At 38.2% G+C, this 26,034-nt stretch overlaps 3 protein-coding genes across 5 annotated transcripts; 1 reads left to right on the top strand and 2 right to left on the bottom strand.

Moving 5' to 3' along the window:
• The first annotated feature begins 4,389 nt into the window (after positions 1–4,389).
• LOC131310873 (putative pentatricopeptide repeat-containing protein At1g31840) lies at positions 4,390–8,789 on the top strand. Of its 2 annotated transcripts, none has more exons than XM_058338121.1 (3): positions 4,390–7,179; positions 7,457–7,958; positions 8,036–8,789. In XM_058338121.1, exon 1 carries the CDS (start codon positions 4,571–4,573, stop codon positions 7,151–7,153), a length of 2,583 nt encoding a protein of 860 aa, XP_058194104.1. In that variant the 5' UTR covers positions 4,390–4,570; the 3' UTR covers positions 7,154–7,179; positions 7,457–7,958; positions 8,036–8,789. The 2 variants fall into 2 exon arrangements, with proteins under 2 accessions (XP_058194104.1, XP_058194103.1); XM_058338120.1 differs by having other exon boundaries at positions 4,390–7,247.
• Positions 8,790–9,540: 751 nt separating this feature from the next.
• LOC131310874 (uncharacterized) lies at positions 9,541–14,049 on the bottom strand. Of its 2 annotated transcripts, none has more exons than XM_058338123.1 (6): positions 13,902–14,049; positions 13,669–13,783; positions 11,607–11,964; positions 10,376–10,844; positions 10,234–10,289; positions 9,541–9,826 (listed from the first exon to the last, which is right to left on the bottom strand). In XM_058338123.1, exons 1-6 carry the CDS (start codon positions 13,936–13,938, stop codon positions 9,785–9,787), a joined length of 1,077 nt encoding a protein of 358 aa, XP_058194106.1. In that variant the 5' UTR covers positions 13,939–14,049; the 3' UTR covers positions 9,541–9,784. The 2 variants fall into 2 exon arrangements, with proteins under 2 accessions (XP_058194106.1, XP_058194107.1); XM_058338124.1 differs by having other exon boundaries at positions 10,234–10,283.
• A 3,359-nt stretch (positions 14,050–17,408) lies between these two features.
• Positions 17,409–25,282, bottom strand: LOC131311957 (ABC transporter A family member 2-like). Its single transcript, XM_058339625.1, has 16 exons — positions 24,805–25,282; positions 22,079–22,310; positions 21,790–21,959; positions 21,505–21,690; positions 21,287–21,382; positions 21,008–21,208; positions 20,680–20,836; positions 20,362–20,588; positions 19,974–20,091; positions 19,800–19,876; positions 19,589–19,678; positions 19,351–19,494; positions 18,971–19,273; positions 18,810–18,890; positions 18,248–18,421; positions 17,409–17,840 (listed from the first exon to the last, which is right to left on the bottom strand). The coding sequence occupies exons 1-16, from the start codon at positions 25,174–25,176 to the stop codon at positions 17,574–17,576; spliced, it is 2,895 nt and encodes a 964-aa protein (XP_058195608.1). The 5' UTR covers positions 25,177–25,282; the 3' UTR covers positions 17,409–17,573.
• Positions 25,283–26,034: the final 752 nt, after the last annotated feature.

Raw genomic sequence — 26,034 nt, 5'->3', positions numbered from 1 at the left:
TCATTTTGAGCTAGGAAAAAAAACTTTACATTCGATGTCTAATAGACTCCTAAACTTTCAAAGAAAAATTAATTTTACTTCCAAAGTTATCTTTCATTAGTCAAATAGGCCATTTCCGTCAAATTTCATTAAATTGATAACCGAAATTGCTAACAAGGGTTATTTTTATGCAAAGCCCGAGTATAAAAGAGTATTCCAATAAAAGATTAATTTTGTAAATTCTCATCACAAGAGGATAAAAAAAGGAGTGTAGTTATAAAAAAATAATTGAAATCAATTACTTAAGAGAAGGGGAAGCTTGTCAAAAAAAAAAAGAACAAGGGGAAGGAGTACAATACATGACATTCGGATTTTTGGAACATGAAAATATCCATGAAAGAAAATGATTGTAAATTTGAACCGTTCATTTTTTCTTATGAACATTTTCATATTTCGAGTTTTGGAATGAGGGTAAGAGGGTAATTTCACATACCAATTCACCTAGACAAATGCTTCATATTTCAAGTTTCTTGTATATTGTATCCTAACATTTTCTAAGGGGGCGACTATTCGCAGCCCGCTATTTTCTCCCGTAGCCCGTTACTTCACATAGCCCATTTTCAATATTTTAAAAAACAAAATTTTCTCTACATAACCCATTAAATAGACCTGATCTTCCCATTATACCCTTCCCTTCTCAAAAATTACACTTTAACTCCTCCACCCATCCATCCAAATAGAAACCCTAAGCCAGCCCACCCATTTACGTCTACCACGCCATTTCTATCTCCCACGACTTCCACCTCCATGGCCACCACCGCAGCCCCGCCACTCCTGCTGCCGCACCACCGCCTCAGGTACCGCTCTCTCTCTCTCTCTCTCTCTCTCTCTCTCTCTCTCTCTCTCTCTCTCTCTCTCTCTCTGTTTCCAATTTTATTTATATTTTTCTGTAAATTACTGCGATGTAGATATTTAATGTGTTTATTCTTACAGTTTCTTTAGTTGATGTCAATTTTATTGGACTTGCTTTGATGCTGATGCTTTTGTACTTGCTGGATAGGCAGGCAAAATGTGTTCATATAGCAGGCCATTCTGGCTAACTCCTGTCCACCTTGGTTCTATTTTTTTCTTTTTCCGGCTCAAATTCATTTCCTAGGTTTTTGTTTTGTTTTGGCAGAACTTTACAAATTTGGTGTATTCTTGTTTTTAATCTTTTATGAATAGAGGGTTATCCTCTTGATTTGCAGGATCCTTGGAGAAGAAGTTGACTCCCATTGAGGAATTGGCATCTCTGGACTTGAAAACGTGAGTTACTTGATTTTGGGGGATTTTGTACATTTATCAATCGCACAAAACTGTTTTTCTTCTTTTCACGGAAGGACTATGGGAATTCCCTTAATATATCTGACTCATCTGCAGGACTTGGTAGTTGTAATTCACTTGTGTTTTCACAGTGTATTCGCCGAACATAGTTCACCTGTTGTTGCCCCTATAATTTTGTTAACTCAAACTTTCTCTTCTAACAACAGTGAAGGTCAATTTCTAATGTGAACATTTAGTTGTTAAAGTCAATAATATCGAAGGTTAGAGGTGATACGTTAGTTTCTAAAGTTCAGAAAATGTATGTTCTTTATGACCTTATCAGCAAGGTTTTCTCTTGTCTTGTTAAATCATACGTCAGCATCTTTAAAAGCTCTGGTTTAATTTCCGCATATGTAATTCTATGGTGTTGCAAAATTTGAGACCCTTTTACAAGTTTTTGCCAATCCAACCGGCACCACTAAACCCAAGTGTGTTTGAAAATGTCTTCTTAGTATGTGTTAGATATTTGTCTCTTCCTTCCTGGTTGGATGTTTGAGTAAAAATCAAGTTCACATTAGCAGTCAAATGGCACATTGGGGACTTGCACTGTGAACTTTTAAATAGTCTAAAGAATGATCAGAGTTTGGGAATATGGCAATAAATCCGTGGAACACGATAGCCTCAGAGAGCCCACCTAACTGTTTGTTCTAAAAGAAGCATATTTCAACAGCCACATGATGAAATAGTACCAATGATTCAGTATCCAAGTGCTGAAATATTATAACAATTTCGGGTTGTAAATGCTGAAAAATTACAAAAATATCGATATGTAGCTACAGGAACATTACATTAACTTCGGAATGCAGATGATGAAATCAACCTGTGCTCAGTCAATTTCTTCACATCAACCCCATTATAAAATAAATGGCACAAAGAGCTAAACCAAACTCCATGGATGTGCTTAGTCAACAACATTGCAATGTAAAGCGTCAACATGATAACCATACATATAAAACAAAACTAATCTACTTCAAAGAACTCGGCGGTTGCTACATCACTTCATATTATGGCTTAAACGCTTCTATTTGGGCAGAAAAAAGTGTCTCCTATTCCTTGGCCTGCTCCCATTTGGGCCACTAGACCTATGTGGCTGCCGTGCGCACTCACATTCTCCGTCGTAAACTCCAGTGCTATGGTCACTAGACCTATGTGACTGCCATGCGTTGAAGTATCACCCTGAAGAAAGTATCAAAAATTCAAAAGTCCATTAAAACAAGTTTTCTACTTCTCGGGATTCAGTCAGTGAATGTCGAAAATACATAGAATTCGGTATATAACTGTTGAACATAAGTATCACTTTCGGTAACCACATGTCGAAAATATGTACAAATTCGGTAACCAATTGCTGAACTATATATATTAAAAACAAGATTATATTTCAGTAACTACACGTCGAAAATATGTTCAAACTTCGGTAAACAACTGCCGAACCACTATATACGAAAATCATATATACATTTCGGTAAATAGCTGTTAAAAAATAATTATATTTCGGTAACTACACATCTAAAATATGTTCAAACTTCGGTAAACAACTGTCGAACTATCTATATAGGGAAAATCATACATACATTTCGGTAAATTGCTGTTGAAAACAAGATTATATTTCGGTAAATTCATGTTGAAAATATGTTCAACCTTCGGTAACCAACTGCCGAACTTAATACTATATAGGAAAATCATACATACATTTCGGTAAATAGTTGTTGAAAACAAGATTATATTTTGGTAACTACATGTCGGAAATGCATACAACAAAAATAAGAAACATATATTTTGGTAATTGGATGCTGAAAATGTATCTCAATTTCGGTAACTAACTGTCGAGTATGGTAATATTTTACAGTGGTTAACTACTGAAATTACAGTGGTTATTCTATTCAAACCAGAAACATCGAAAACCCTCGTAAAACTGGGTTTTGTAAATCCAAACGCCACAATAACAAAGCAGAGGCTATTGTAAACGGAAAACTTACCTCCTCACGTGGCTTCCAAGATATAATGTCCATCACAGTATCTTTCTTCTCATCTGTCATCATATGGTTGCTAATAGAATTTGATTCAATTTCAAAATCCAATCCTACAAGTGGGTCAAAAAATGGATCAATGGAAGGACTTGAACTTGAACCTTCCATTGATACAATATTTCGTCCTTGCTCCTCCTCCATTGAAAAATTTGAGAGAGAGGAGAAAAAAGAATGATGATTTAGAGATAAAGGAGAGAAGATGAACAGTAGAAAGTCGAAGATGAAGAACAGGAGGTCTGTGTCTGTTTTTTTCTTTTAAAACGTGAATGATGATTTTAAGGGGGAAGGGGGTAGTGGATAATTTAGGGGTTTTGATCATAAGGGCATATAAGTCAATTCATGTATAGGTATAAGGGTAAGTAGGTCATTCTACATTAGGGGGTCATGTTGTAATTAGTAGAAATTTTTTAACGGGCTACGGGAGAAAATACGGGGCTGCGAATAGCAGCCCCCTTTTCTGAAGGGTAAATTATAGTTAATCCTCTCTAACTAAGCCTCGTGTGCACTTTGCCATCTCTAATTTTTTTTTTGACACTCAACCCCCTCTACCTAACTGAAATTCAAACGGTCATAACTTCAAACGGTCATAACTTCTTCGTCCAAAATCGAAAATATGCAAATTATATATCAATTTCGAGGTCTTGAAGTCAGCTTTCTAATGACACCAAAATCGCATCATGATTCAAAGCACACAGAAAGTTATGATCAAAAGAGTAAGGGCTGGTAGACAGAAAGACCATTTTGATCATAACTTTCTGTGTGCTTTGAATCGTGATGTGATTTTGGTTTCATTGGAAAACTGACTTCAAAACCTCGAAATCGATATATAATTTGCATGTTTTTTATTTCGGACGAAGAAGTTATGACCGTTTGAAGTTATGCCCGTTTGAATTTCAGTTAGTTAGAGGGGGTTGAGTGCCAAAAAAAAAAGTTAGAGGAGGTAAAGTGCATGCAAGGCTTAGTTAGAGGGGGTTAACTATAATTTACCCATTTTTAAAACAAAAGGGTAGACAGATCCTAGGAACATTGCCGGATGGCCCGCTTAATACCGGGTTGGATCCGGGTCGAAACAAGTTTCTTTCGCCGCCGCAACATCGACATGACCTTACCTTTTCCGGGCATCCAAGCAGAGGCGGCGAATACCTCAGGCATCCGTGAAAGCTTCCAATAAATGGAACTTCCAACGGTCATAATCCAAGCAAATGGCGGTGGTGCTCGCTTCTACTTCTGCATCATCCAGAAAGGTACTCCCACTGCTCCTCAAACCCTTCTCAACCTCTCCCTTATTCGCATTTTCATCTATCAGTCACTACTCTTCACTCACAAAAACCCTAGTAGTGGACCAAATCACAAGAGCTTTTCGCCAAGAAAACCTGAAGCTCTTAAACCCCAAAACCCTCTCCGAATTACGACCCCACCACGTGGAACCAATTCTTTTTCACCTCCGCTCCAGACCCAGTTCAGCAATCAGGTTTTTTGAATGGTCTGAGAATTTCCTAGGGTTTAACCACTCTTTTGAATCCTTTTGTGGGCTTGCCCATGTGTTGCTCAGCAAGAGAATGTTTGATTCTGCTAGATGGGTTTTTGACAAAATGGTTGGAAAGTTTGGGAATTTAGATGCTTTCTCTGTGTTGGAAAGGGGTTTCAAGAGTTATGGCTCGAATCCTAGTACGGTGTATAGCTTCTTAGTCGGGAATTATTGTAGAGTTGGGATGGTTGATCGGTCGGTTGAGATATTTGTTAGAATGTCTGAGTCGGGTATCCCAGTATCGCCATATGCGTTATCCACATTGTTAAGTTCTTTGGTGGATTCGAAGTGGATTGACGATATTTTGGACGTGTATGGAAAAATGGGTAATGGGTTGAGGGAAGAGCAGAGCCTGTGTATTAATGTGTATGATTTTGTAATGAATGGTTTCTTCTTGAAGGATGAGGTTGAAATGGGCTTCTGTTTTCATAGCGCAATGATTGAGAGAGGATTTTTTATTGATATTGTTACTTGTAATAAGGTTATAAAACGTCTTTGTAAAGGTAATTCTATAGCAGTTGCTTCTAAGTACTTTTCCTTGATAGCAAAGGTTGGTCCAAAGCCAAGTTTGGTGACATTTAGCACTCTGATTAACTGGTATTGTCAGGATTCGCAAATGGAGGAGGCCTTTGATCTTTATGAGCTCATGATAACGATGGGTATAGCTCCTGATCTAATCGTTTATAGCATTCTCATTGACGGGCTCTTTAGGGTGGGGAAGTTGGAGGAGGGACATCGTCTTCTCTTGGCAGCACTGGACAGAGGCATCAAATTGGATGTGGTGATTTTCAGCTCAGTTGTCAATGCACATGTGAGAATTGGACATTTAGAGAAGGGCATTGAAATATACAATAGAATGCTGGAAGAAGGAATCATGCCGACCATAGTCACATATAGCATTCTCATAAACGGCTTGTGTCAAAAGGGTCGACTTCTTGAGGCTTGTGGTTTATTTGGTCAGATTATGAAACAAGGAATTGAGCAGTCTGTTTGCACTTATAGTTGTCTCATTGATGGCTTCTGCAAACAGGGAAATTTGAAAGATGGATTTGACTTGTACGAGGATATGGTAAATAAGGGCCATATTCCTGATGTTATTGTTTATGGTGTCCTTGTAAGTGCTCTTAGCAAACAAGGGCAGATGGTTGATGCTCTTAAATTCTTCTATGGGGCTGTGAAGAGAGGTTTGAGACCAAATGTGTTTATTTTCAACAGCTTAATTGATGGTTGGTGTAGATTGAATCAAATAAAGGAGGCTGTGAAGCTATATGTCCATATGGGTATGTACACCATAATTCCCGACTTAGTAACTTATACTGTGCTCATTAAAGGGACAACGGAGAAAGGGAGGCCACTTGAGGCATTAATTCTTTTCTTCCAAATGCTGAAGAGGGGTTTTTCTCTGGACCTTGTAGCGTATTGTGCTCTCATTGATGGATTCTGCAAACAAAAGAATCCAAAAGCCGCGCTCCAGATTTTTGAGCTGATGCTAAAAAATGGAGTAAATCCTGACATTACCATTTACAATGTTCTCATTAACATGTTTTTCAAGGAAGGTCGGTTAAAAAATGCATTGGAACTTTTCAAGAAGGTTCATGACTGTGGGCCACAACCGAATATTGTGACATACAACACAATGATTTGTGGCTACTCCTCTTGGAAAATGTTGAGCATGGCTGTTCAACTTTATGAAGAGCTGAAACGCGGCTTGATCCAACCCACTGCCATAACTTTCACCATTCTTATTGATGCTTTCTGTAAAGAAGGACAAATGGATGACGCCATGTTGTTATTCTCCACAATGATTGAAAAAGGTCCGGAACCCAATGTGGTCACTTATAGTTGTTTGATTGACGGCCACTTCAAATCCTATTGTATGGAAAATGCTTTTGAGCTTCATGAGGAGATGCTACGGCAGAATGTCTCTCCAAATATTGTGAGTTACAGCATCTTGATTGATGGTCTATGCAAAAGGGGACTTGTGGAGGAAGCTTCTAATATATTCGATTGTGCTTTAAACCAGGGTTTATTACCTGATGTGGTAGCATATGGCATTTTGATCCGGGGTTACTGTGAAGTTGGACGGTTAGCGGAAGCCACGATGGTATATAACCGTATGCTGGGAGACAACATATTGCCAGATAGTTTTGTACAGAGGACACTCGCAGATTACAATCTTCAAACTGGTTTTGAAAAAGAATTGCATACTCAAGTGAAGGCCATAGGTAGATCTGGACGTAGAAACATTGACATTTGACGGACAATCTACTCTGCTTCCTTTCTGTAAAGTAACTCCAACCTATTGGTGATACTATTGGTTATTGACTGACTTTTTGTACATGTATCCACTTGTGAGTCTCACTGTTCATGAGAATATACAAATTACAATCTTGTGCTATACAGTTTTTTCAATTGGAAATTACCTTTGGGATGTAAATGATCAATTGCATATGATTCTCAATACCTTGTGTGTTTCTTGCACACGAAATGAAATTGGTTATTGGGTTGTGATTTATACTACTGATGTGCTTCTGTTTTAGTTTTCCTCCTATTTGTTCAGATTTAGTTGATTTTGTGCTAAGTCACCTAATGCGCGTGCGCTAGCAGGAAAGAGTCTTTCAAAAACATCTCAAACTACTGAAATTCGTAAGAGCAAGAATTAGAGTGGGAGTATTGAGAGCGGGAGCTACAATCTGTGCTCTGGGCAATTCCAGTCCACCTCCTCAGCCTTGTACATATGCCGCCCGCGTGAAGAAGTTCTTCTCTAATTCCCAAAAGTCAAGCCACCATTCTTCAGTGATGAGCTCGGTGGAAAGTCTTATTGAAGGATTATGTGACTAAGATTTCGTGTTCCAGTTTTTATTTGAAGAACTGGAAGCATTCAGCCAAATCCATAGGTAGTTCGAAGATATTATGAAGAGTAAATTAGGTCATGTAATCAAGGGAGTTGGGAGGAGACCCATTGGGCAGGGATAATCATTACGGTCCTGGGAGAGGTGGTGATCGAACCTCCAGGCTTTTTAGCACGGGACAAAAAAAGTTTACTGGCATTGAGAATCAAAGTAAGTATGAATTGCTGTTTTTTTTAATGAAGTCATTGGAATTCGTTTAACATAATCTGTTTCTTTCATGGATGTAGAAAGGTGTAAGAGCCAGTGCAAGCGGGAGAAGAAAGGGGGAGACCATGTGAAGCAACCATAAAATCTGCTGATCTACTTGAATCACATCGTGAAGGTATCACTCTATGCATATTCAATATCACAACCATCGGAACACCTATCGAGACAGAGAATTCTGACCAGAATTCGACGCCTGATTATTGACCGAGCACCCCCTCAACTGCTTGGTGAAAATCCAGTTTACTTACTTTAGGACCGTCACCCCAAGGGTAGCAGTCAAAACTGATGTAGGTAGCAGAGAAAATTTTCAGCATTTTCTGTTGTGTTCTTTGAGGAATTGAGATAGCTGTCTGTCCCCCTCAACCGCTTGGCGAAAATCCAGTTGACGTACTTTAGGACCGTCACCCCAAGGGTAGCAGTCAAAACTGATGTAGGTAGCAGAGAAAATTTTCAGCATTTTCTGTTGTGTTCTTTGAGGGATTGAGATAGCTGTCTGTCCCCCTCAACTGCTCGGCGAAAATCCAGTTAACATACTTTAGGACCGTCACCCCAAGGGTAGCAGTCAAAACTGATTTAGGTAGCAGAGAAAATTTTCAACATTTTCTGTTTGTGTTCTTTGAGGGATTGAGATAGCTGTCTGTTTTTAGAATGATCCACATGAGAAAAGAATTGTGGGTTATGAAATTTCCAAAGAAAGTGCCCTTTATTATTTTGTTGCATTTTTTACTGCAGTAGAAACTAATGTTCCACTTGAAGATATCCAAGGCAATGATTGGATCATGAATTTGTAGAGGAGATTTACTAATGAAATTTCATAATTTTCCTTCATTTTTTTTCGTTTCTAGCATAAATCCCTCACAAATTCCAGAAGGGGGAAATTACGGTGCTTGAAGCCCATAGGAGGATCAACAAGGCACGAAGAAGCAAACAAACAAGGAACCCACTTCGATTTTCTTGATCGAAGCCAACGAGCAGTTTGTTTCTGGGCGTCCTCTCAATTGATGAGGCTCTCTCAGAATGTTGGGGTTGATAGTGAATACGGTAACTGAAATTGAAAAGGCCAAGGAAATCTTCAGGGGCCTTTGAATCCCTGATGATTGACAAGAAGTTCTACTGGGAACAATTCTTTCTGGGTATTCAAGACTCCACACTACAAAAATACTATTGACAAAGAAAGATAAAAGATGGCCCGGAAAGGGGATATCGGTAAGGGCTTGTATCATCCCAATCAATTTTTGGTCCCCCACAAAAAAATCAGCTCAAGATCGGTATTAGTAACTGGTGACGGCTTGTGTTATCCCATACAGGGACCGAAAGATAATTGAACTGAATCAGAGCATGTGATCACACATTACAAAATCACCATCTAGCTAGAGTGGAATCCAGTGAATGGGTTCTAAGTTAGAACTTCTTATCTCTCACAACTGATAGCATTCCTGTAGACCACAATAACCAAACAGGAAATTTTGACAGGAAATATAAACAGCTCAAATGAAAACTCTCTTTCAGGACCAAGACGGCATCATAATACAACCAAAAGATAAAAACCATATCATACCTTATGCACAAAAATCAAGCCCGGAATAATTCCCGAATCAGGCGAAAACAATTTCAATACAATTAGCAAACACATGGGAAAACACACAGAAGCATTTCAAAATAGTCCTATCTATACCCGAAAAACTAAAAACCTTCACAAAGAACATCGAAAACAATCGAATAAGAACATGAGAATTGGATAGTTCAGCATGCTTGGCGCAGGATTCAGTCTAGACTTCAGTCAAACTGATCTCTTCCACCTGAGGAGCATTCTACAACAATAAAAAGTACAAATGATAACTATGAAGGGAAATATATAAACGGGTTTAATTATATCATATAACTATACAGAGACCAAAGTAAGTTAAAATTTACATGTTTGTGACAGCTAGTTAGGTTAGTATTTGTTTTGTTAGGGGCATCTTCTGCACCGCTATAGAAACGTACTTGGGGTTGTGTTGAGAATCAATTACAAAAGACTAAATCCTCTACCAAACACATATCTTAGTCACCCAAATAAGAACAATTTAACAAGCCAGGTTTTTGTTCAAAAAATCGAAGAAGCTTAAAACCTTTGGTTGACCAGAGAGAAAAAAAAAATTGCTCTGATCAATTGACACAATCTTGCAGAAGATGCTCACGGTATAATTCCATAACTATCTCAGAAATTAGACTTTACCATATTTTCCTTGTTTTCTTGGAGTGCTTCGTTTGCTTGACAAGGGTTGGCTGAATCTACAAAAGATAAACCCATCAATTTACGACACTGCATATGCAAAAATGTGCTATGAAATTAGCTACATACACACTTAAGGGATTACCTTGTTCACTAGCTGCTTGCTCTCCTTGCCTCTTAATCTTATCATTAGATTCTTGTTTAGTAGGCTTCTGGGATTTCTTAGATGCGTTACGCCCTGCAGTTATCAAACCAGATTTTGCATCCGCAGAATTCCTATTCCATGATCCTCTGGTCCTCGTTCCTGGTTTATCTATTCGAGTATTCTTGGCCGATTCTTTGGCTGGGGAAACTTGCGTAGCATTATTAGTAGTACTCGAAGACTTTGGTTTCAGTTTCCCAGTTCTGGTTCCAGAAGAAGAGCTGTGTACGTCATCATCAGATGACCGTGTTCCCTCTTCAGGTGCTTGGGAACAGATTTCAGAGACTTGCAACTGCTCAGATTTTTCTGAAATACCGTAGCTTTCAAACAATTCTTTCACAGGTTCTCCAAGCTCAGCTAAGTTATGTCGCTGTGCATAGGATTTTAGCTCATCCCTCATTCTTTGAATAGACTAAAAGATGGAAAAAAGAAAGAAGGAAGAAAAAAAAGTCAATATCAACACTCTAACGGCACGAGAAATGAACATTCATAGATCATCACCACCAATTTCAAGTGTGAATGTAGTCGCTGTTGCCAAACAAGCAACAGTAGTTTCATCTAAATGCTGCAGCAGCTGCACAATCAAAAGGACTAGCATCCCTCCAAAGGACATACGCTACTTCAAAGGGTGTAAGCTAATTTTTACCATTAAGTCACTTCTTTTTCTTTGTCCAAGACTCCAAGTCAAGTTATTTTTTCCAACTTGTTTTTCTCTTGTCGAACTCACTTCATTGCAAGTTACAGGTCAGGCACATCCCAATAATTTCATGGAAAATAGAATGTGTAATTGATGAATAAAACTGTTTCCAATGTCCTAGTCTCAGACAATGAATGGTCAATCAGACAAAAACTCTGGTTTGCAATGAAGTCATGAATAACAAACACTATATCTATATTGTTTATTTGTTTAACCTTGTCGGAAAAAGCACTACATTATATGCAACAAAAGCCAATCTCAGCAAACAGTGGTCTGCAAAATGATCCAGATTTTTTAGTAATTTTAAGTATTCCCGTAACATGAGAACAGGAGTAAACTGTTTGGATTGCAAACCTGTACGCGTCCAACAGGTACATTATATGAAAAATTATTCTTCTAAACCTCGAGGCAAAAATATTCATCTCAGCTATATGGTATTTTCTGCAAATAATTAAGGATAAATATGATTTGTCATACCTCACATCCAGCCTCTAAAGCCAGTTTGAAGAAACCAAGTGAAATAGTGTGCTTAGCAGCGCATTCTGAGAGCTTAATCTGTGATAGCCAATACGATGCTGATAACAGAATACTGAACTTCTTTCTGTTGGATGACTTTGGAACATCAGAAACCGGTGTGCCATTTTTCCCACAAATACGAACAGAACTTCTTGCGCTAGCCTCCAAGATTGGCGTAATATCGCCCACAGTTTTTGGAACAGGGCTAACAGTTGACTTGGCTGGAATTGAGAGCCTTCTTGGAGGCTTGCCTGACTTTTCCTTGCTAGAGAGATCAAGGACACTCACACTCTGACTTACATTTGATGCAGATCTTCCCCTGAAGAAGCATCCCAACATATCAGCAAACTGTAATTTTATAAATAATTTGCGTTGCTGTTAATGACATAAATATGGAAAAAAAACTGAATGTTTTTCAGAACCAGTCATCCTCATTTTCTTTGAGACTGTTTTTAACACAAAACACTCATTGCTTTCATACCTTAATCATTGTAAGCGGACCAGTTTTTGACATCAGGAAAGAAAATAGATGTTCTCTCAGAAATGGCATCTTTTCCCAAAAAAATCCCGGATAAAAAGTTCCAAACACCATCAACAAAATAAGTTTCTGAAAGTGTTCGCTGAAACTGAATCTGAAAACTGCAAACGAGAACTGTTCTCTGATTCTTCCTTGACACTGGGGAACTTCACTATGAAGTATCAAAGGTAAGCTTATATTGCATCAACATGGAATAAAATTCATTAAAACTGAAGTTTATCTGCTCCTTTCCCAACCGCTCCAATTTTCGCTTGCAATTACTTACATTTGCACATAAATTGCACATTTGCCCATCCGCGCATACTACATATAAAATTACATTAGAAACATAATGAAACTAAAAAGTAAGGCTCCTACACTAGTACTTAATCAGTTAGTCCTTGCGAATTTTGTACTTAAGAAACAAATATTGGAATGTTTTTCCACTATTCTTGAGCTGTTGTCTACTTTACAATACTAAAAATGTAAAAATGATAAAGACAAATACTCATATAAATGTATTGTAGCCGTGCCCGTACCCTATTTTTTAAGGTCTTCCCATATCGCTGCATCCGGACCTGTACTGTGTTTTTGTCCTGTATCGGCATCCATGCTTCACAGGTACTAAATTTAACATATGCATGCTAATCAAGCATCTTGACAGTTGTAAACTATAATTTTCTTCAACATTCAATATTCTTTATGCCTTGCTCATCTCAACCAGAAAAATCAAATTAGAAGTCGGCGCTACAGCCTACTAATCACTATATCTCTATAGTCCTTCACAAACACAATTCAACCATGAAGTGTCCGATTCGCAGAACACCAGTACCAAACCAGGGACATTTACGCACCGAAACCTAAAGTCACCAATTATTTATACTCTAAGGGTCTGTTTGATGAGCCAGATTAGTCCTCACTCTAATGAGAGTAGATTGCAAATTTCATGGATGACATATGTAACCGCCCGACCACCTACCAAACAGGAGATATACATTACTTCAGGGATGTAATACCACTAATCGCTCCCTATCTGTCCAGTAGAATTACTCATCTTATGAGATTGCATACTTCCTCAATATTTAATCATCTTATGAGGATATGTAGTCCCTCATTACTAGTCCGTCTAATCGAAGATAGACTAAACCACTTGTAGAAATTTGAACGGATAAATTGTATCCGGAGGAACGAAAATCTGTGATCGCAAAAACTACCATGGAGGATTTTTTTTCTGATAAAAAAAAAAAAATTCGCCACACGAGTCTCTTTTCTGCTCATGGATTCAGCAGCAGTTCGAACGGTTGACATATTCAGAATTTCCGAACCTATGCTTATTTTCAACTCCCCGAAACATTTTATTGCTTTATCACTTCGTGGAGAATTGTGGTTTTTGGTGAACAGTCGCCCTGGCCTCGAGCCTTCTTGTGGGACCCCTTCACCGGATTTTACGGCGCTATTTTCTCGAAACAGAGTTATAAAAAAGGGAACAGGAGATTTTTTGTATACCTTCTAGGAACGGAAGAGTTTGACAATTCGGCCGGCGGCGGCGGCTTCTCGTCCTTCGGTTTAGCGGCCGATCTCAGTGGATACCGAAGTTTGGACGATGATCTCCCGGCAATGGCTGCAAAATCAGGATATCATCGACAACGAATTAGACTCAAGTGCCTATACGTACATACATATCTATATACATATATGTTTCACTAGAAGAAAGAGAGCAGGGCGTAGGTTTGTCGTACCGGGGGCCGATGATTGGTCTATAGCGGAGTCCTCCATTGGTTCTTCGCTAGAGAGAGAGAGAGAGAGAGAGAGAGAGAGAGAGAGAAAATTAGGGGAAAGTGAAGAAGAGGAGAGGGTATATGTACGTAGACAAAGGCAGTTATAGGATGATCTAATTGGGCATTTGGGCGGGATAAAACTGTGTGGGCCCCGTTGCCGGCTTTGGTATTTTATGTGTTGTGCACGAACAATGATGTTTTTCATCTTCTTTCTTCTTTTTTGATAACTCGAGTGTTTGCCCGTTTGCGCAAAATCTTCTTCAAAATCTAAGCCAAATATAGTCATGGTCCTCGTGTCGTACTTTTTTTTAATAGCTCGAGTGTAAGGGTTAGTTTACGCACACCTTCAGTTGATACCGGTGGAAACCCAATCTCACAGTTCACTTACAAAGAGCCCAATCAAGTCGGAACAAAACCTCTGTATGAACTGACCAAAAATGAGTTGATAGTACTTAAGGAATTTCGAATATAAGACTTTAGAAGGAAGCAAGCCCCTTGGGGTTTTCTTGTGTGTCCTTCATGTGACCTAAAATAAAATAAAAAAATAGACTGTTGATCAATAATGATTTGATGGGTTGGAGATGCTTTCATATGATCTTCACGAGTCAAGTTCCTCTCATTTGATGATTTATCATGTTATGCAGAAATGGGACCTAAAGATCTCTAATAATCTGTTTCATTCATTGTATAGGTCTCAATGTGTAAATCATCAATATAAAAGGTTGCATTAATTGGACATCATTATCTAATTATACGGAGTATTTGTCATGAGAGAAATAGACGATAAGATTGCAACCATCAATTCCTCTCAAAATGTTTTTTTTCCCGAACAAACTCTTACCAATATCTAATTAACATGATTTTTGAATAGATATTGTACACATTGAAATCTACGAAAATGGACAACTAGATCATCAAAGGAGATATTCGTGAGTTTCATTTCACATTATATGAGGGGATAGTTACATGCGAGGATTCTAATTTGATCCTTTGAAATAGGATTCACCGCGATCACCCTTGACTATCCAACCTGCTCAATATATAACTTCATCTCTTCATAGTAATTGAACTCTCATAACCATTTACACAAATCTCAATCTTAAGTAACTTTATTATTGTTATTATTGTCAAAAAGTCTACTGACGTTAAGTACAAATTCCTACTACTTATTACTACTAGTATTTCCCTCTGGTGACGAAAGCGAAATAGTCAAAGAGTGGTTGGTTGATCATCAAAGTGAAAAATGGGAAGAATAATTTGAACGGCTCCTATTTCGTGGCCCACCCCATCCAAGGCGCACATAATTCGAATTTCGAAATTTTAAATCTTTTACACCGTTAGAAATCTTTTGAGCCAACGGATTACACCTCCCCATGTTTGGGTAAAAGTATGTTTCTTCATTATCCAGCTTGCACGGTGGGGGATGCCCGGATTGGTCCGGACTTTTTATTCGACGCGGTTTTCATCGTCATTTGCAGAAATAGTAAGTTTAATTTGGATAATACTCCGCTAGTAGTAGCTTTTTGGCCGCATAAATATAATGAGGGGGCGACTATTCGCAGTCTCGTATTTTCTCTCTTAGCCCATTAAAAATTTTCAATTATACTCGACAGTTAGTTACAGAAATTGAGATACATTTTCAGTATACAATTACCGAAATAAAATATTTTTTTCAATAGCTATTTACCGAAAATGTATGTTCGGCAGTTGTTTACCGAAGGTTGAACATATTTTCGACATGTAGTTACCGAAATATAATCTTGTCTTCAACAGCTATTTATCGAAATGTTATGTATGATTTTCAATAACTATTTACCGAAATATAGTGGACTAAGGGAGAAAATATAACTATTCGTAAGAATAATTTCTTTAAAATCTGGACCGTTCATTGACGAGACGAACGCTGAAATGGGATGGCGCGGAGGAGCCTCCGTGAATAAGGCAATCTCTTCACAATAATAAATGCATCGTCTTTCGCGAGCTTCAACAGAAATTAGTAACTTCAATTAATTGGTAGTTGGATTCTCACCGCGTAAATGTAAACTATTAAAAGAAGTTTATTGGCTTTAATGAAGTGGGTACCCTCGTTTACTAAATGAGCTAAGCTCGAATGCGGAGTAATATAAAGCTCGACTCGGCTTATTTGCAGGGCAGAGCTATGTTGGGGCCCGGGGGGGCTCCGGCCCCAGCTCCCCGAGCGTCCGAATTTTATAATTTTTATTTTGTATATACCTAATTTTAAATATTATTTGATAATTATTTGTGTATAGCTACTTATAATCTTAATAATTTTGGTTCAATTTGATACTAAAAAATACAAGTTATTTTACATTCTCATTTATCAATTTCTTTCATAAATAAAAAAAATAAGCACGTGATAGTAGCCTAAAGAATTATTTTAATGAACAAATATAATGAATTGAAAAGTAAAAACTTTATGATATAATAGGTATAAGTTCCGATGAAAAATATATATCTACTAAGCGTCTAAGCCGGACCCCTCCGGAGTTAAAATCCTGGCTCCACCACTACTCACCGGTCCCGAACCCCCGACACCATTGTATGGAACAGTACCGCAAATCTTGGGTTCACACCCTTTCATCCGAATGGGTTAAAAAAAGGTTCCATTTACAAAAGTCCAAAGTTTTGAACCCAACAACATGCACCCACGTGAAAATGACAAATTCTTATTCCATTAATTTCAATGTTTTATTCAGAAACTATTGTTGCTCATATACACAATTTAAGTAGCAATAATGCAGCATAATTTAATCTTACAAGTAATTTCTTTATATAATTAGATAGTCTTTCATAGGGCTGCAAAAATATCGGGCCGGGCCGGATTTAAACCGTGCTTACACTACATAATAAAGAGACTTACGCATACCCAAACCCGCCCAATTAATAATCGGGCTTCAATAAATAGTCCCAAGTCCTGCCCAATTAAAATTGTATTTCCCAAGCCCGTCCAATAACTCCATTTATTTTTCTAAAGCATTGTATCCGACATAAAAAAGACCCATAAAAGTTTTAACAATTAAATTGTCTCCACAAAAAGCAATTATAAGTGCTCAAAAAGTTGGAATTCTCCAACATCCATGAAGCTGTATTATGCAAAAAATTATGTGACTCTCCTTTAAAATCACACTTCTTAACAACATTTCATATAGAGCCCAAAAAAAAAAAAGAAGGAAGACAACTATGAGTAATTAGTATATCGGTTCAAGTCAGGACCTCTTATTAAAAAAGAGTTGTTTTATTTTTAATGGGTTGGGCCTTAAGGAATTTTTCCAAACCTAACCCATTTACTAAATGGACTTAAAATCTCAACCTAGCCCAACCCTATAAGCTTAAATACTTTTTCAGAACCCTAAAAATACGGGCTAAGTTGGGCGAGCTACCGGGCTGGTGTGCACCCCTAGACTCTTTCAATGCCAAAGGTGCAAAATATTAGTATTATTTCAGTGATGACAATAAATCAATACAACTCTATTGCTGAAGCCAAAATCTGTATACCTTCGGTCCTTTCACACTACAAGAATGAGAGAGCCACTATATAATGAATGTCCAACAATGTTACAATGTTCAAAACCTGTATGTACCTCTGTGATATTGGAAACAAACAATGAGATATCATCCAAAAGTCTCTGTACCAATTTGATTAGGGTCAATCACGATTCCTAAAGTTGGTCCAGGTCGTCTTAAGATACTTCTACGAGAAGTGGCGGTTGAAGGAGCCGTTAGTTGAACATGAGGTGGTACCGGAGTTTCAGGTGAGTGGCCAGAAATGCAGAGGGCACCGGAATCATCTTGGTCCCAGTATACTTCCACCATAACACCTTTTGCGTTCTCTGCAGACTCAGTTCCTGGAATTGCTATGAACCTTGCTCCCACGGGTATCTTCATGGTCGTTGCAAAACAGAAACAGGAAACCGATTTCAATTCATGACAACAACTAATTTATGTTAGAACACCTCCAATGTCTTTCTATTTGAGTTTCTGTTGCTATATTTCACATGAAGTTACAAACCAATGCTATGCCTTTTTTTTTTTGGCTAGGCCATGGCATGCTCAAAAGAACTCTCTCCCTCTCTTAATGATCCCGCAAGGAACTATATGGTTTTGGTCAGAAAATAGAAAAAATAGCATCACCTCATTAGAGCATTGTTTCTGCAATATAGCAATTTGACTCTATTCATTGTTATATAACGAGAAAGCTACATATAGAAACTCCACCATAGCTACCTATATCCAACATTGGAGATGCTCTCAGTACACAATTAAGATAGAGTAATTATATAGCATACCTGAACTGCGGTCCCTGAAGTCAAAGTGAGAGTCGCTAAGCTCCCTGATGCAGAACTTTCCAGCTCTGCTTGCCTTGCTATATTAAGAAAAACTTCTTCGAGAGTTGTAAGACCAAGTTGGATATCGGCTATGCCAAATTCTTTTTCTCTGTCTTGGAGCTCCGCGAAGAAGTTCTACATGGATGCATTTGACAAAAACACAAAATTGTGAAATCTTACAGGATTTACAAGACCCAGACGAAAAAAGCTTATGGAGATTTTCATAGAAACCCAAAGAGAGGTGCAAAAAACATGAAAATGAGGCCCTCAATACTATTAACATGGCAATTATGAAATAGCTTTGCCAATGGAATCATGATCCACGTAGAGGAATGCTTCCCCAAGCAAATTTGAAGCCATTGGTCATAGCCATATGGATCATGACTTTCTTGTCCACTTACATCAGTATTGATGCAAGCATGGTTAACTTCCCATTGTTCTCAATTACAATTGGATATCACTGAAGTTTCAAATAAGCAGGGACTAAAACTCTTGATACAGTTAAGAAGTGACGAGTACTTACCATCAGTAGTCCCTCCCTGTCATGGGGAATAACATATGTCAGGAATGACTTGTTCTCCTCTTTGGGTACGACATTCAAATGCTGTCAAAAATAATATGCATGTCAAAATCACATGTTTTTTAGTCAACTAAAATTTTTAAACAACTGCTCTTGCCACGCACATCTTTAAAAAACTGTTTCACTGGCTCGTGATTCACAACAATCTCATCACCCCCTCCGACAGGAGTTTCATTTGCGGCTCCAGAGAAGCTTATATTGGCGACAAAACCAGTTCCAAACTTTGACTTCAACCTGATAGAGGTTCCAATGCAGCGAAGCCTACCCTTTGCCATGATCCCTATGCGGTCACTTAAAATGTCAGCTTCTTCCATTGAATGGGTAGTTAATATAATGGCACGTCCTTTCTTTGCGTCCTCAATTATGTCCCAAACATGCCTCCGAGTTATTGGATCCATACCAGTAGTCTGCAAATTAAAGGAAACTTCTGGTGAGAAAATTATTAAAGTGGACTTGTAATAAGAAGGAAGATTGTCTAGCATACCGGCTCATCCAATATGACTAACTTTGGATCACCAATAAGGGCTATTGCAACACTAAGCCGTCGTTTCATTCCTCCGCTGTAACTACCAGCTCTAATTTTGGCTGCCTCCGTGAGCATTACCTCAGCTAATGATTTCTGTGCAACCTGGGCTTGGGAAAAGAGACTCATGTTAGAACAAATATAATTGAAAATGGATACTTAATGAGACATTATCAAGGAAATCAGTCATAGCATGCACCGATTTAATTGAAGCTGGGGGAAGGCCTTTGATGCTGGCAAAGAGGTGGAGGTGGTCTTGACCAGACAAAGCATCCCAAAGAATATCAAACTATGAAAAGTGTAACAGAATCAATTCTGTTTCTGAGTTAATCTTTAAATGATGGAACAATCACATCTATAAAAATAGTGAAAGATTGAAAAGAAACAGAAAGGAATGAAGCAGGAGTCACCTGGGGACAAACTCCTATCATTCTTCGAATATTTGACATGCCAACGGAGCTTCTAACAGAACATCCGTATATTAATGCTGCAAAAAAGACATGTTATGTTTGGTAAATGTCTTCGGTCTTTATCCAAATAAATCCCAGCCGATGAACGTGGAAATCTGAAGCAGAAGTCATTACCATCTCCAGCTGTCACTGGTGTAATTCCTGTCAAACAGTTAATTGCAGTAGTTTTTCCAGCTCCATTGGGCCCAAGGAGACAGAATAGGTGATCTTTTGCAACGTTCACCCATAAGCCCTGAAAGTAAGGTCCACGTTATATTTGTGCACGCATAAATGTATACCACTTATTTATTTATTTTCCCCTCTGCATGGTGGGGAGGGGTTGTCGTAGATCCTATTAGAGGAACCTCACACCTATAACACACTGGAGTTCTTATTTGAGCAATAACTCCTCTTCGCCGTAAGCATAGCCTAAAATCTTTCTGCGCACATTATTTAAAAATATATTTTTGCCTTAGGAGAAGCCCAAAATATAGTAACACAAAAGGTGAAAGGACACTGTTACCTTGAGAGCATGATAATGCGAGGTCTTTTCACATTTGCAACAACCAATCTTTGTCGTACCGGGATACATCTTCACAAGACCACGTATTTGAACAGCAATATTTGTATCGACTTCACCTTCACTTGCTGCTTGTTTAACAGTGTTTTCTTCTTCATGTACGTCCTCATCATCCGGAGTGACATCTTCCGGCGGGGGAACCGATCTTGTGCAACTACATATGCCACCCTCTAATAGAAGAACAAGATGAAGCATTAGTTTACCAGTAACATCCAACCAAGAAAATTAAGGAAGATAGATTATTCGAACAAACTCAATTACCTGCCACCTTTCCACCTTTCCCTGTCCAATATCCAGGGTTTAAGAAGTAGAACACTGATTTTCTTACACCAGAAGAGTTTGGGATAATATTGTCGAAGTAGATTGCCAAAACAAACCACACAAGGAATGTTGATATGAGCCATATATAGATATCATTCTGCCAAAAACACAACAAATTATGCTTGTGTTAACTGCAATGACCATTGTTAAGGTTTGCAGAAGATAAAGGTGGTAAGATAAGAATCAGAAATACACGGCATGCTCATGTGCACACAAAAACCACAAAGACGGAAGGGACTTAAGTTGAATAAGTGAACAGTGAACCTACAATTGTGATCACGCACTCTGTATCGTTTGGAGCACATTTCCCTCTTCTGCGCCAACTGATTCCAGGATCTAGGGAAGTGGCCGTTGCACCAGAAAGCAATGTCAGACCTTCAGCGAGAAGGTTTGGCGGAAACACAGACCAGATGGCTCGGTAGGTACTAGAGTAGTCAGTACTGTAGGGAAATCCAAATTGTGTAATAATCTGCAAAGGAAAAGAGAGATCAATTATGCTAATTAGGTCAGCAATACATGTTTCAACATCAAAAAGAGGGTAACTTGCCTGACTTAGAAAGCTGATAATAAATACAGAGAAACCCACAGTTGTTGATGAAGATGACTGGGTAATGAAGGCCGAAAGCATGAAGGCGAAACCGATCTAGCAATGAAAGATAGATCAGCCAGCACGATTCTTAATAATTAGGTTTGCTTTACAAGGACAAGATGATATTGTTGAGGCAAAAATATATGAAATGAAGTCTAATATTTATGGAAGCTTACCATATTCAGTTGGAATATAAAGAAAAAAAGAAACACAACTCCAAAGTTGTTGTGCAAGAAAAAATCAAATTGAAACATCATCCCGAAGAGAACTGTGAGAAGCGATGAGATGAGAGTGATAATTCCTTCCCACATGAGCCACGAGAACCAATAGGCGGTATCATAAAGACCCATCATTGTCATCGCCTGTAAGGAAATGCGACATGACTAGACTGAAAACTGTTTTGCAAGGACAAGAAAAGTACACATTTCGTTCTAAGATAACGCGATGTAACAAATCAATACCTGGCGAAGTTTGAGTTCTTTCTCTGTGATCAACGAACTAATCTGAAAGACAAAGCCAAACATGGCAATTGCAAGGAAAAAGGTTGGTCCTACTGTAGCCACAGCAGAGAAAGTCGCCACTGCAGGGTGTGCGAATTCCTTCAGATTGACAACCCAGCTGAAGTTTGGATCTGAGGTGTATGGAGTAATAGTAAGTAATGCATTTAGTGAACCCGAGATATCGAGGTTTACAACACCTAAGATGCATATTGAGATTTGCAATGATAAGAACTTGCGATATATTTACTACCTTCAATCAAGGACCTTGCTATTTCACGCTCTGCCGCAATTTGTAGAGGAATTTGGAATTTGAATGTGGGATCTTCAAAGTGCCCTAGTTTTCCAACAGCAGTAGAATTAGTCTGTACACCGTAAGTTATTACCGTCGCATTTTTCTCTGAGAAATGGAGAGCTCCAGGGCAAGTCATAGGATTGCTGAAAAGCCAGTCATCCACTTCACTTGTAGTTCCAAATGACATAACCTGCACAAACAAGGTATGATACTATGATATTGTGGTTGTTTCCTTTAACAGTTATGTAAGTTCAACTTTCACCAATATCTGGGTGATGGTTAATGTTGTATCTTCTACTTGGCTGGTCCTTAGCCTGGGATAGGAGGGAAGTTGCGGTAGGTCGATAGACATAACTTAAAGTTCAACCTTTAAGAAGAGGGGTCTAAGAATTCATCAGTTGGGTTGTTCTCTACTAGACAACCAACCAGAGGAAATGGATCTATGTAGAACCCCCAATAATTGGGACAATGGCTCGCTCAGTATGAAACTAAGTGCACATATATACCTGCAAGTCATTAATTTCTATTTTTTCATTTGAGTGTCTCGGACATGATTAGAAGAGCATTTGTGGCAAGAGATGTTAGCTCTTCTTGATGATAGATACTACAAGGAAAGTTCCTCAAAATTTTAAGCACTCCATTTCATCTCAGATCCCAATCCAATGCACAAGACAAAAACAAATTGAGTAATACAAGTTGAGAGAGAGCCGTACAATCACGAGAATAAAGTTGGTAGACGTAACATTTGACACAAGGCCCTGGGATGTGGAGGAGTTGAGATTTGTTTATATTTAAGAAAGTCTTAGGAAGGATGTCTAATTACAAGGAATTGAAAAGGAAGCAAATAATTTTGAGGAATACATAACAAGGAAAAGTCTATATAAGCGGTCAAGTTCATCGACGATATTCATGAGGGATAAAAAAGAGGCTATTTCACTGCACCACAAGAGGACACCTACTACATGAGAAGACAAGAATGTCAAATTGTATAAGGGAGGAGGAATCTCTATATTCAGGTAGGCATTGACATGTATACGTGACACGACATGGGTATGACACGTCACGCATGTAAATTTTCCAAAAATAGAGGACGTGAAATGTGTTTTAAAACTGCCAAATTTTTAGCAATTGCCAAAATTGGCAAGCCTCTTTGGTAATCCCACATAATCTGCCCAAACGTCCTGTAATCGGAATATCAAGCCTAACATATGACATTTGGGCGCTGCTGCTCATTACAAGAATCTGGCTTTACCGGCTTTACGATAAAGCCTTTACCTAGCCACTCTATCAAGTTACCATTGAAGATGATCTAAAGGGTAATGAAATGGAACCACATCTAGCCCAAATGGTTTAGGACCCAAAAGAAAGGTCTGACAAGCAGTTGCTAGTGAGCATTTCAACTTTCAAAACATAGAAAACAATTCGAAAAATTGAAGCCACAGATCCACAGGTTCATGATTTATTACCATTTGACAAAAAGTTGCAGATTTCTTATTCAACTAAACTCTTTATTTGGAAAGTTGGGATGTCTAAAAAGCATAATTCTTTTCTTTAAAATCTTCTGGCATTTATTGAAGATTTTCAACTTCCGGTCAAGATTAAGAAACCTAAAACAAATTCATAGATAAAACGGAAAAGCCAAAAAAAAAATGATACAAAAGATACGTGTTTTTTTTTTTTTTTTTGATCAGCAATATATATAGTTTATTGATCCATATTCCTTGGCCTTGGTAGTAATTTTTATTTCTCGGAAATTATTAAAAGAAAGAGAAAAATAGAGAGAATAATTAATAAGAGAATTGCAAAATTTCCCAAAAAATTATTTTCCTATTTTTCTCTTCTCGGTTTTTGTAAAACCAAACAATGGAAAGAGAATTTTTTTCCCCCTTCTCTTCCCTTCCTCTCCACAAGATACAAAAAACTTTGGAGAAGGTAAGAATAATAATAAAAAAAATATCCACCCAAAAGGGCCAGTCTTTAAGCCCATTCCAAGCGAATTAAAGAACCTTGTTCACTCCCCTTTTAAAAAAAAAATTTCAAAAAATTCTCCTTACTTCCAACATTTTTTCCCTATCTCTCTTCACTTATTACCCCTACTATTTTTCAAAAAAAAATTCAAACACCAATCCAAACAACCCAGTTTCTCAAACACTCCGTCGACAAAATATAAACGAAAGAGATAAATAGAAATTATAATTAACACAAAATTTCCAACATTCTATTTTGCTATTTTCTCTTCTCGTTCTTGAAAATTCTTTTAAACCAGAATGGAAAGAGATTTTTTTTTTCCATCCCTCCCCATCATCTCCACAATAAACAAAAATCTTGAAAAGGTCAGCATAAAAAAACAAAAAACAAAAAAACAATTCCACCCCGGCATAAAAAAACAAAAAACAAAAAAAAACAAATCCACCCAAAAAAAGGCCCGTCTTTAAAAGCCTATTCAGCTAATTAAATAAACTAATAAGCTAATAACCCAGATTGTTCGAAACTTGGCAATCACTTAAGGCTATCACTTAAGGCGGTCACAAGAGATTTAGCGAGGGAAATAGTTGAGGTGCACGTAAGCTTACTTAGACACTCTTGACCGTATAAAAAAACACTAATAAGCTTTGCAAACGCTACTGTTACATTCCAAAAACTGAACAAGCAGAAATCCAAATCTCAAGACCTAAAAACTTTACCTTGTCAGAAGGAATAGGGCGACCAGGATTATTCGCCATGATCGAGCTGACGATCGACGCGATCCTGGAGCTAGCATTGCCGCTCCAGACGAAGTCGAAGCAGGGGAGCCTGGTGTAGAACTTTTCCTCGCACGGCGGGATCGGCGGGGAGACGAGGGCCACGGGGTCGAAGACGTTCTCGAAGGCGGTGGTGGTGTTGAAGCGGGCGTCGAGGGCCTTCTGGATGCAGAAGATGAGGAAGATGAAGAAGGCCGAGGAGAAGAGCTGGAGGGAGGTGGACCGCTTGCTCCGCCATGAGAGGATGAGGTTCTTCCTGAACAGGGATTTGAATTGCTGGGCTAGCAGAGGGAATCCCCTCACCAACGGCTCCATCACCCCTCTCTCTCTCTCTCTCAATCTCTCTAGAATTATACTCCGTATGTATCTATCTCTCTCTCTCTGTGTGTGTGTGTTTTTTTCCAGAATTTGTTTCACTGTTTCAGTATTTAAGAGAGATGTGGTGGTTGGTGTTTATATTGAGACGACTGTACTGGGGAATGAAAAACGCGCGATTGAGAGATGAATTTGTCCTGTATTTGTGTCGGAATTACGGGAATTGCCATTGGATTGGTAACGGTAACGGCAATGCATTTTGGATTCCCAAGTGCACCTATGGGCTACAGTTAATCAATTTTTTTTTTTTTTTTTTTACGAGTCAATAGCAATCATATTATTTCAACGACACTTACAAAAGGAATTCACCTAAAATACAAAGAGATGAAATTTAATGGCAACCCGAAACAAATAGGGTGGAGACTAATTGCACAAAGTAGAAATACCTAAATCTCTATCGTCAAGACATAGGCACATACTGTAAATCAGCGTCGGAAAACGGAGTTCGATCGATACAACCATTCAATGACACAGAAATTACGCACTTAAGTGACCCAACTCTATTTTCCCAAAAGTGAGGCTCTTTTATTTTCCTTCAATCCAAACACTAATAAATGTTTCTAATCTCAAAATTGTTCAACGCTTGAAGACAGAAAAACGAATAGTATAGTAGAAATCTTTGAGATTAAACTCAATTAATAGTTTGAACGAACATTAAACCCTGTTGTGGATTGCCGATTGCAGTTGTTTGAGCTGATAATAGAGCTAGTGCGTGGAGAAGCTTATACGTTTTTTTCTAACTTAGGTGTCTGGATTGCAGTTGTTAGATAGTAGTTCTGATAAGCTTATACAGTTTTT

This window comes from Rhododendron vialii, chromosome 12a (genome assembly GCF_030253575.1).
Source record: "Rhododendron vialii isolate Sample 1 chromosome 12a, ASM3025357v1".
NCBI lineage: Eukaryota > Viridiplantae > Streptophyta > Magnoliopsida > Ericales > Ericaceae > Rhododendron > Rhododendron vialii.
This window is presented reverse-complemented; position numbering and strand designations above follow the sequence as displayed.